This window comes from Syzygium oleosum, unplaced genomic scaffold (assembly GCF_021117445.2).
Source record: "Syzygium oleosum isolate NSW1041296 unplaced genomic scaffold, Sole_v2.1 Sole_v2.28, whole genome shotgun sequence".
Taxonomy (NCBI): domain Eukaryota; kingdom Viridiplantae; phylum Streptophyta; class Magnoliopsida; order Myrtales; family Myrtaceae; genus Syzygium; species Syzygium oleosum.
Window position 1 is genome coordinate 454,857 of NW_026607512.1, and position 11,113 is coordinate 465,969.

An 11,113-nucleotide genomic window follows, 5' to 3' on the forward strand; every position below is an offset into this window, starting at 1 on the left:
CGAAATTCACACAACATGAGTAAGTAAAACGTAATGATTAAAATAATTCGATCGATAATTACATAGAACTTAAAGTCAAATTTACTTAATGGCAATAATAAAAAAGGAACTATGCATAAACGACTATCTCTTGCCAATGATGAGCCCGTGCAGATAGAAGACGTCTTACAACGTTCGATACTTTAAGTTATACTTATGATTTTGTCTCAACATATATATGTATATTTTATGTAATGCTTATAGAAACCAATTGCTTGTTTTGGAGCCAAAAAACATTGCTCATTTGAACAGTATATGATGTTATACCATAAACTGGGGTAGCGGAGACTTAATTTTAGTTAAATTAATAGTGCCTCGTCACTATAATAACAGGTGCACCATATTTTAGCAAAATTAATTGCGATAGGCTTGTGAGGCCTATGTGAAGCAAGCCCATATAGGGTTCAATCAACGACGGTTGTGGCATGGCATCGGCGACCTAGGATTATGGTGATGGCTCGGCCTCAGCAACAGCATGACCACATAAATGGCTAACGAGGTTGTGGTCCGAATTTCGGTGACTTGGACTAATGAAGCATGATGTTTATGGAGGTTGGGTCGCAATGGTTGGGAGTGTACCGATAATATGTTAAATCGTGTAGCTGCCCAGAGTCATAAAAATATTCTTTTTAGTTATTGTTGTATAAAAAATGCAATTCTCAAATATTTGTTTGACATTATTTGAGATAGCACGAAATGTTACTTCATGACCAGTCGAAGAATTGATCCAATTACAAAAGGTGGTATCGACTATCTTTCTTACTATCAATTAATTACGACTGAGCTTTATTTTGCTTAAATATTGGATTTGATAACTTCTTCATTATTTGGATCAAAATAAAAAGGGATTCAATGAGCAAATCTCGTAGTATAAGGAAAGATGTTGAATACATCGTATCAAAGTTGAAATGATGAACTTTTGCAAATGCACAACAGGACAAGAAGTGATCAACGATTGACTTGACATCTACTTATCTCCCACCATTGAACCTGCCGATATGGATTATACACCAATTTCTTAATCTATATAAAAGGAGCTAAGTTGTTACATGGGCTTAATTATGTTCAGTAAATGAGTTTAGAGCAATAAAGCTCAAAATAATATGAATATTAAATGGGTTCACAACTTACTTAAACCCGACTCACTTATACTGCTCTTTCTTAACACCGGTGCTCAAGATTGCGCATATAATTTCATCGTCCTATCTAAAATTCACAATGTGGTAGAGTAGCAGTAAAGTTCACAGAGGCAACACTAAATGGGAATTACTGAGCTCCAATACTGTGCCCCGGCGAACACGACCATTTCTCACAAACCAGAATCAAACACGCCGCCATGCCGCATGCCAAATCCCGCATCCTCCAAATCGCAGCGATCACGCGCGTTTCAAACAGCAGGTAGTTAGTTCTCGACCCCTCCTCACCTGAGCACCGGCACGAAGCGCGGCGTCGATGATGGACGCTCCGCAGAGGTAACTGAGGCGAGCCGGAGCGGGACCGATGCGGACGGCGTCGTCGGCGGACCTGACGTGGAGAGCGCCGGCGTCGGCGTCGCTGTAGACGGCGACGGTTCGAATCCCCAGCCTCCTCACCGTCCTCATGATCCTGCAAACTATCTCGCCTCCGTTCGCCACCAGTATCTTCTCGACGGGCTTCGACTCCGAGGCCCGCCGCTTCGCCGACTCTGCCTCCGGCGAATGGGAGAAGAGCCTCGCCTGGAGGAGCGAGGAGGTTCGACCATGGAGGATCAGCAACGCCATTAGTCGGAAACAGAAAGTGATGAGTCAACGGCGTCTTGTCTTTGGAGTCGGGACGGGCAGCGGTGAGGATGATGCCTTTATGCGACGTCGTTTGAGAGGATAGAGGAGTCCGGATTTGCATCTGACGTGGAGATGACCTGGCATTGCAACTTTGAACAACCGGACAATTCCATGGAGGTCTTCGTGACAAGTGTCTTTGAGGGTATTCATTCGGCATATGCCATTCGTAATAATCAAATCAATATTGGCTTCGCACGAACAAAGAACCGTTTTGACATTGAAAATCGTAAAATTTCGATTGGGTGTTTAGCAAGTACTTTCAAAGCACTCACGAATAAAATCCTTCCAATAATTTCGATCAAAAAAATATCCTTCCAATAATTAATATAAAAATGAAGAGAAATCACGGGTAGGGTTGGGTTTTAAGGAATGAAAAGATAACACGGTGGGACATGAATGTACTTTCGTGGGTAGCAATATGTCCATTCATCCGGCAGTATTACGTACACAACAAGAAAAGAAAGAGGGGGAAAAAGGAAGTTTCTTCAACCTCAACCTGGTCAGTAGCATGATATGAAACATGTATTTCATAATGATTTTGAACTTGGATTGAAGGAGCAGACATTCAAGAACTTCCAGTAGAGACGGAAGAAAGAGGGAAAAGCAAAAGGCATTGGAATCAAGATGACCGAATTTACTTCCTCAAGAATCGCTTCCTTGACCAGTTCTTATCACTTCGACAGGAGCCACTTTCTGCAGGGCAACAACCTTCTGTTGTTACGCGAAAGTAGATCTTATCTACTTTGATAAGTTCTCTTCTTTTAGTCCCTCGATTGCTTCGTTAAGTTCATCATCCGTTTCACTTGAACTTTCTTCTTCCTCAGTGTCTATCCAATTGTCTTCCTCTGAGTCTCTTTCCTCCAAAGGCCAATTTGTTTCCATCGGCTGATGGTGTTGGAGCTCAATCCTCAGCTCATCCTCCCGTTGCTCGCATATGGGACGGAATCCACACTTCTTCAATCTTCCTTCTGATACTCTGAGGTAAACTTGGAAATGGTTCCGATCGTCTCACAGAAGCTCCATTTCTTTACATTTCTTATAGATCGCACTGCACACACGATCGGATTTCATTGAAAATAAGCCTCTAAACCAGAAAGTCACATGTCGGCCATTGACAAAAATATGGACGCCACAGACCGCGATTCCTTTCTTTGGGCCAAGAACAAAACAGAGTGCTAATCCTAAGAACTTGCCATACGAGTCCCCGGGAACCATGAAAGATATGGAACCGTCTTTGCAGTGGAGAATCCATTCTGGCATCTCTCTCCCACTAAGGAGAATGTCAACGGATCTCATCTTCGGGGGCTCCTGTCATACAAATAGTTCACATTTTAAGCATTCAAAGTTAGTGAGTGCGGGAGAGAGAGAGAGAGAGAGAGAGAGAGAGAGAGAGAGAGTCTACAAATAGTTCACATCAGTCGTGTTTGCCTCTTTGCGGAATAATTCACGACATGAAGATAAACGAACCAGAAGGCAGTGGGAGGAGAGACCCGACAAATCTGGAAATTCTTGTAGAGATCTTCAACAGTGTGCCCGTAGCATATGCACATTTGGTGGAAGCTGAGGAATCTGTTGTAGCTGTTTGCAATTATCCGCAATCAAGTGTTCCAGACCTTGCCATTTCATTCAACTTGTGATTCTTCTGACAATATATATATTTTATAGACTATTTTCTGAACTGGACAGTTATCTCGATCGTAGTCCTTTGCTTGCAAAAGGGCATTGAGAGAAAACAGCCTGCTAAGCTAATATAATCAATCTAATGGTGCGGATTTTACAATATAATACAGCTTCTATCCAATTTGGATAGAGTACCTTGGCTGCGGAAACAGCATCTTGACCCAAGTGGGTGCGGAAGTCGCTAGTAACATTTGGCTGCACCAATGGCACTCTTATTACAGTCTAGCAGTTCCAAATCGCGAAAAGCAAGATTAGAATCAAAATGCAGTTCTTACAGCAGGAGCTTCTTCAATAATCTTCTGATGTCTTCTTTGTACACTGCAATCACTCTCATTTAAGTGGAGTACATTCCCGTACTTGTCTCCAAATATCCAAAACAATAAGAGAAACAATTTAGCCGGAAACAACATATTCATAAAGATCGATCAGGCAAGTTCAAATAGATGGATATGTTGCTCTGGACATAATACTTCAGATAAACAAGAGAAAAGGAACAAGGGACCACTTAGGCTCAAGGACATGACCGACAAAGAGAACAAATGCTTTCTGTTGAATACTTTTTGTTTTATCAGCATTATAGGTACCTGGACTTCTATATGTCTCAGCCTTGTGATATATTTCTCCAGTAAGATCTTGTCTACGCCAAAAGGAGCAGCAGCCTCACGTTGTGCTCCTTAGAAGGACTCGACAAATTCATTTGCACTTTGAACAATCCTCACACCCTATATGTGTGAACAATAAGTTGTGACATAGTAACAGCCTCGAGGAAAAAGAAAAGAAAAGGAAAGCTAAATGCATTTGAATATGATGTCAAATTCTAAATCTCTAAAAACATTAGATGCATCGATGATCTCTTTGACAGAGAAAGAAACATACCTTCCCCCCACCTCCATGTGTTGGTTTTATCATAACGGGATAACCGATCTTCTCTGCTTCCGACCTCATAAAGTCAATGTCCTGTTCATCACCATGATATCCAGGCACAAGCGGAACCCCAGCAGAACCCATTATCTTTTTTTGATGCACTGGATAAGCATATACTATCATTCAAAGAATAAAGATACAGAATTCTTGTCTCCCACATGGAACCAATTAAGCAGACCTAATTAGCATCGAAACAGTGAACATACGTTGGCAGAAGGTTCCTCTTTCATACCTTTTGTCACCCACGTCTCTAATAGCTGATGCAGGAGGACCAATGAAAGCGAGGCCATTTTCTTCACAGAGCTGAGCAAATTCAGCTGACTCTGACAGAAAACCATATCCTGGGTAGATAACCTAGTTATCAAAAAAGACAGCCATGCTGAAAGCATGCCCCACACGTACTAAAAAATTAGGCAATTGCAATCTACTGAATTAACAGAGATTAAGTTAATACAGAGCAGATATCCATAACCCTTCAACCGCTCTCTCAGCCAACAGAAGGCCACCTAACTTGGGATTTAGAGCAACACGCATAAAGGCAAGAAACAATTGGGAAATGTTAATTCGTCCAGACACATGGTAACAATTTGAGAAAGAGAAATGCTCCCTCAGCATTCATCAGGATAGCGCACATAATTTCATCATCCGTCCAAAGCTCACGATGTCGTAGAGTAGCACTAAGTTCACCGAGGCAAAACTAAATGGGAATTACTGAGCTTCGATACTTGAAACTCACAATCTCACAAGTTTCCTCCACCGTCACCAATTCCATTCATTCCAAGCTGACAACTGTTGCGCTAATTCACCTCACGTAATCGGTACGTACGTTGCACGAAGTGATAAGCAAAACAAGTGCAGCAAAATAAAGAGGAGATCACAAATTTACGTGGTTCGACAGATAAGTCTGTCTACATCCACGGGGCAAGCACACGGAACTCACTTGTATAACAGGAGAAATTACAACGCACACCCCTCAACCCGACAAACACCAAACAGTGGGTCGCACTCTCAACCGTGAATCTTTTCTTAGTACAACTCTCACAATCACAGAGATACTGCACACCCAAGATTCCCTTACAAGAGATAACCCAGACCCCCAAGTTCTATTTCACCCAGAACGTAGAGAAAAAACAGAGAAATAACCAAGAGCACGTTAACTCTTAACTGTTCCCTTTCTGTCTCTCTCTCCTTCATACGTTCCCAAAGAAGTAGAGGGGTGGTTGTACGCACTAAAGTAGTGGAGGAGTGGCATCGACAGTTACTCCCTATTTTTTAGGTGTCACATTCTCCCACTTGAAGACTATTCTCGAATAGGCTTCACAGCTCCGATTTGCCCAACCATCACCAATCAAGTGATAACTACAAGCCCAAGAGAAGTTCTGCACCATAAAAACTTCTCTCTCGCAATAGGCTTCGTCAAGACATCGATACGTTGTCGTTGGTGTGAATTTTCGCAAAGAGATAACTCCATCTTCCACTACATCACGAATAAAATGGTACCGACATCAATGTGTTTAGTACGAGAGTGAAACATTGGATTAACGGCCAAATGTAATGCACTCTGACTATCACAATGAATAGTGATGACTTTCTGTTTGATTCTTAGCTCATCAAGCAATCTCTTCAACCAAATGCCTTCTTTACAAGCATCTGTTGCTGCGATGTATTCAGCCTCTGTAGTAGATAATGCCACCACAGATTGTAACTTAGACATCCAACTAATTGCTCCACTAGCTAAAGAGAAACAGTACCCAGTGGTAGATCTTCGTCTATCACGATCTCCCGCAAAATCTGCATCTACAAATCCAACCGATTGTAAATTTTGGCTACTATAATGAATAGCCATATCAGAGGTACCCTTCAAGTACCGAAGGATCCATTTCACCACAGTCCAATGATCTCGACCCGGGTTTGCCGCCATGTACTTGCCGATCGCTCCCATCGCTTGCGCAATGTCCGGTCAGTGCGGACCATGGCAAACATAAGACTCCCTATCGCCGACGCATACGGTACTCGAGCCATCTCTGTCTTCTCTGCTTCTGTGCTAGGACTCTGTTCAGAAGACAGTTTACAACCAATAAGAAGTGGGGTATTAACTGGTTTGGCGTTCTGCATATTGAAGCGTCGCAGAACCTTTTCCACATAGCTCTTTTGAGTTATCCAGATCTTCCTATTTTCACGATCTCTGAGTACGGTCATCCCAAGAATTCGGTTTACGGCTCCCAGATCTTTCATATCGAATTCCCTAGCCAAACGAGCTTTGAGGTATGCAATACCTTCTTTCGAAGTACCCGCAACTATCATGTCGTCAACATACAACAACAAGATTATAAAGCCACCATTACCATGATTGCGAACATAGGCACAATGGTCTGCTTCACATCTTTTGAACCCCAAACTCATAATGAAAGAATCAAATCGCTTGTACCAGCATCTTGGCGCCTGCTTCAAGCCATAAAGCGATTTGTTCAGTCGACAAACCAAACTCTTATTGTTCTCTTCAATAAAGCCTTCAAGTTGAGTCATAAAAATTTCTTCATCAAGATTTCCATGCAAAAGGCTGTTTTTACATCCAATCGCTCAAGCTCTAAGTCAAGCACAGTGCCACACTCAACACAGCACGAATAGTAGTTAGACGAACAACTGGAGAAAAAATTTCATTAAAATCGATACCTGATTTCTGAGCATAACCTTTCACCACTAAACGAGATTTATATCGTTCAATATTTCCGTTATTGTCTCTTTTCAACTTGTAGACCCACTTGGAACCGATAGCCTTTCGTCCTTCAGGTAACTTGACAAGATCCCAGGTTTTGTTTTTGTGTAAAGCCTCCATTTCCTCCTCCATAGATGCCCTCCATTGAGGAGCATTACTGGACTCACAAGCTTCTTGATATGTACAAGGCTCTCCCTCTTCAGTTATGCAAGCGAAAGTTGTCACATAATCATTTAGCCAAACTGGAGGTCTAGTAGTCCTCCTATGAGGTCCTTAGTCACCCTGAGTTTCACTACTAGTTCTGTCTGTATGCTCTCTATCAGCTTCATCTCTACTAGCTTCATCAGTATCAGTCAAATGTTCTTCAAATTGATTTTGAACTTCTGTTGATGATTCAAGTTCAAATATTTGTGACAAGTCAGCATTTGGCGTTTCTTTGTCTTTTTGTAACGAATCTTCATTGAAGACGACATCTCGACTAATAACGACTTTGTGGGTAGTAGGATCCCACAATCTGTACCCCTTTACACCTTCTGCATAGCCAAGAAAAATACACTTTCTGGACCTCGCTTCAAGCTTTGTCCTTTGCTCTTTAGGAACCCACATATAAGTATCACAACCAAAAGTACGGAGGAAAGAATAGTCAACAGTTTTTCCAGACCATACCTCTTCTGGAATCTGTCCATTAAGAGCAGTTGTTGGGGAACGATTCACTATGTAACATGCCGTACATACGGCTTCAGCCCAAAAACTCGCTTCATACCAAGACAACTCAACATACTTCGAGTACGATCCATTAGCGTACGATTCATACGCTCGGCCACTCCATTTTGTTGTGGAGTTAGGGGACCGTGAAATGTCTTTGAATGCCATGCTCACTGCAAAAATCTAAGAACTCTTGCAGCATATATTCTCCTCCATTATCGGTTCTAAAACACCTTATTTTTGTTCCTTTCTGATTTTCTACCAACGCTTTAAATTTCTTGAAAGAAGCAAAAGCATCACTTTTCCTTTTAAGGATGTAAACCCAAACTTTTCTGGAAAAATCATCGATAAATGAAATAAAGTACTTGGCACCACCCAAAGACTCATCAGGAGACTCCCAAATGTCAGAATGTATCAAGTCTAAAATATTCTGACTTCTTGCTGTGGAACGACGAAAGGGAGTTCTATGAAACTTTCCAAACCGGCAATCTTCACAAAATTCTAAATTAATAGTCTTTAAACCAGGAAGAAGACCGCGATCAAGAAGTACCTTCAGTCCTTGCATGCTCATGTGTCCCAAACGCCTGTGCCAGATAGTTGCCGACTCTGTCACAGCATTTGCAACTATGGCTTCACTGACTATGGTCTCTCCAATTAGCCTGTATAAACCGCCTATTAATTCTCCTTTCGCCACGATAAGTGCTCCTTTGACGATCTTAGCTCGTCCCTTTTCCAGAATAATTTATAGCCATTTTCATCAAACTTTCCCAGCGACAGTAAACTTTTCCGCATATCTGGTACATGCCGTACACCAGATATTGTACGCGTGATGCCATCAAGCATGGTAACACGAACATCTCCAATCCCCACGATTTGACATGAGTTATCATTGCCCATGTATACCGTACCTCCATCACATAACTGATACGTATGGAACCAGTCTCTATGTGGTGTCATATGGAAAGAAGCGCCCGAATCCAAAATCCATTGATGTTGCACGCTCTTTATTGGAACTGCAGTCATCACCTCGCCATCTTCAGGTAAGTCTGCATTTTCAACGATGTTTCCTTGGGAATTTGTTGATGTTGATGCATTTTGGGAATCAGATTTGTGATTTTGTTGATTCTCCTTGGATTTACAATCTTTACGCATGTGACCCTTTTGTCCACATTTCCAACAAGGACCCAAAGTTCGCCTCTTTGACATGGACCTTGACTTCTTTCTCCCACTGAAACCTTTGTCCATGGATCTTCCTCTGGCCATCATAGCATTACCAGAAGTGCTCTCGAGAGTTTTTCTACGAGACTCTTCCGTCAGCAACGTAGCTATAGTTGAATCCATGTCAAGATCCGCTCCAGTACTGAGACTCATGATCAAGGAATCCCATGTATCAGGCATCGAACATAGAAGAAGTGTTACCTTCTCGTCGTCCTCGATTTTGACGCCGATGGAAATCAATTTGCTCAATAGGGTGTTGAACCTGTTCAGGTGCTCTTGGAAAGAGGACCCTTCCTTCATCTTTAAACTGTATAATTGCCGACGAAGAAAAATTTTGTTTGACATTGTTTTCCCTTCGTAGAGATTCTTCAATTTCTCCCATAAGCCTTTGGCGGTGGTTTCTTCAGAGACATTGAAGAGGACAGAATCATCTAACGCCAAAAGTAGATCCGCCATTGCCATTTGATCTTTCTGTGCAAAATCCTCATCTTTCATCTCTGTCGGCTTTTCGTCTTTACCGGCAAGAGCAACTGCACAACCATCTTTCACCAGCACCGCTTGCATTTTCAGCTTCCACAATGGATAGTTGGATCCGTTGAATTTTGGCACCTCGAACTTTGTAGAAGTTGATGCAGCCATCGCACAAAGCTAAAACACGTACGTTGACGTCGATCACGTGCAGCACAGGCTTCTCAAACCGTCGGCTCTGATACCAATTGTTGCGCTAATTCACCTCACGTAATCGGTACGTACGTTGCACGAAGTGATAAGCAAAACAAGTGCAGCAAAATAAAAAGGAGATCACAAATTTACGTGGTTCGACAGATAAGTCTGTCTACATCCACGGGGCAAGCACACGGAACTCACTTGTATAACAGGAGAAATTACAACGCACACCCCTCAACCCGACAAACACCAAACAGTGGGTCGCACTCTCAACCGTGAATCTTTTCTTAGTACAACTCTCACAATCACAGAGATACTGCACACCCAAGATTCCCTTACAAGAGATAACCCAGACCCCCAAGTTCTATTTCACCCAGAACGTAGAGAAAAAACAGAGGAATAACCAAGAGCACGTTAACTCTTAAATGTTCCCTTTCTGTCTCTCTCTCCTTCATACGTTCCCAAAGAAGTAGAGGGGTGGTTGTACGCACTAAAGTAGTGGAGGAGTGGCATCGACAGTTACTCCCTATTTTTTAGGTGTCACAACAACCATTGCTCTAACGAACACGATCATTGCTCACAAACCAGTATCAAACATGCCACATGCGAAATCCCGCGTCCTCCAACACCAGCGATTACACGCGTTTCAACCAGCAGGTTAGTTAGTTCTCAACCCCTCACCTGAGCACCGGTGCGAAGCGCGGCGTCGATGATGGACGCCCCACCGAGGTAACCGAGGCGAGCCGGAGCGGGGCCGATGCAGGCGGCCTCGTCGGCGGACCCGACATGGAGAGCGCCGGCGTCGGCGTCGCTTTAGACGGCGACGGTCCGAACCCCCAGCCTCCTCGCCGTCCGCATGATCCTGCAAGCTATCTCGCCTCGGTTCGCCACCAGTATCTTCTCGATGGGCTTCGGCTCCGAGGCCCGTCGCTTCGCAGCAGCCGCCGCCGCCTCCGGCGAACGGGAGAAGAGCCTCGCCTGGAGGAGCGAGGAGGTTCGACCATGGAGGCTGCGACGGCGGATCAGCAGCGCCATTGAAGAAGGCATGATGATTAGTCAGAGGGGGAGAGAAGAGAGACTGATGAGTCAACGGCGTCTTGGCTTGGCTTGGCTTGGCTTGGCTTGGGACGGGTAGCGATGAGGATGATGGTTTTATGCGACGTCGTCCGAGAGGATAGAGGGAGCTCGGATTTGCATCTGACGTGCAGATGACATGGCATTGCAACTTTGAACAGGATAATTCCACTGCCTTGCCCCCCCCCTCGAGTCAACAAGTCAAATCCTTTCTTCTTCTTCTTCTTTTGGGTTTGCTTATGTCTCTTCACTTCCTATTTGGCAGGGTTAT

General features: G+C 43.4%; 1 protein-coding gene across 1 annotated transcript; it reads right to left on the minus strand.

Moving 5' to 3' along the window:
• Positions 1–3,298: 3,298 nt before the first annotated feature.
• Positions 3,299–11,035, minus strand: LOC130135139 (uncharacterized; the record flags this gene model as incomplete). The annotated part of the gene is made up of 7 exons (XM_056303566.1): positions 3,299–3,596; positions 3,675–3,734; positions 3,815–3,900; positions 4,124–4,261; positions 4,416–4,564; positions 4,670–4,804; positions 10,450–11,035. Coding segments are annotated over 4 exons (918 nt in total), but the record flags the coding sequence as incomplete, so codon positions are not given.
• Between the last annotated feature and the right edge of the window lie 78 nt (positions 11,036–11,113).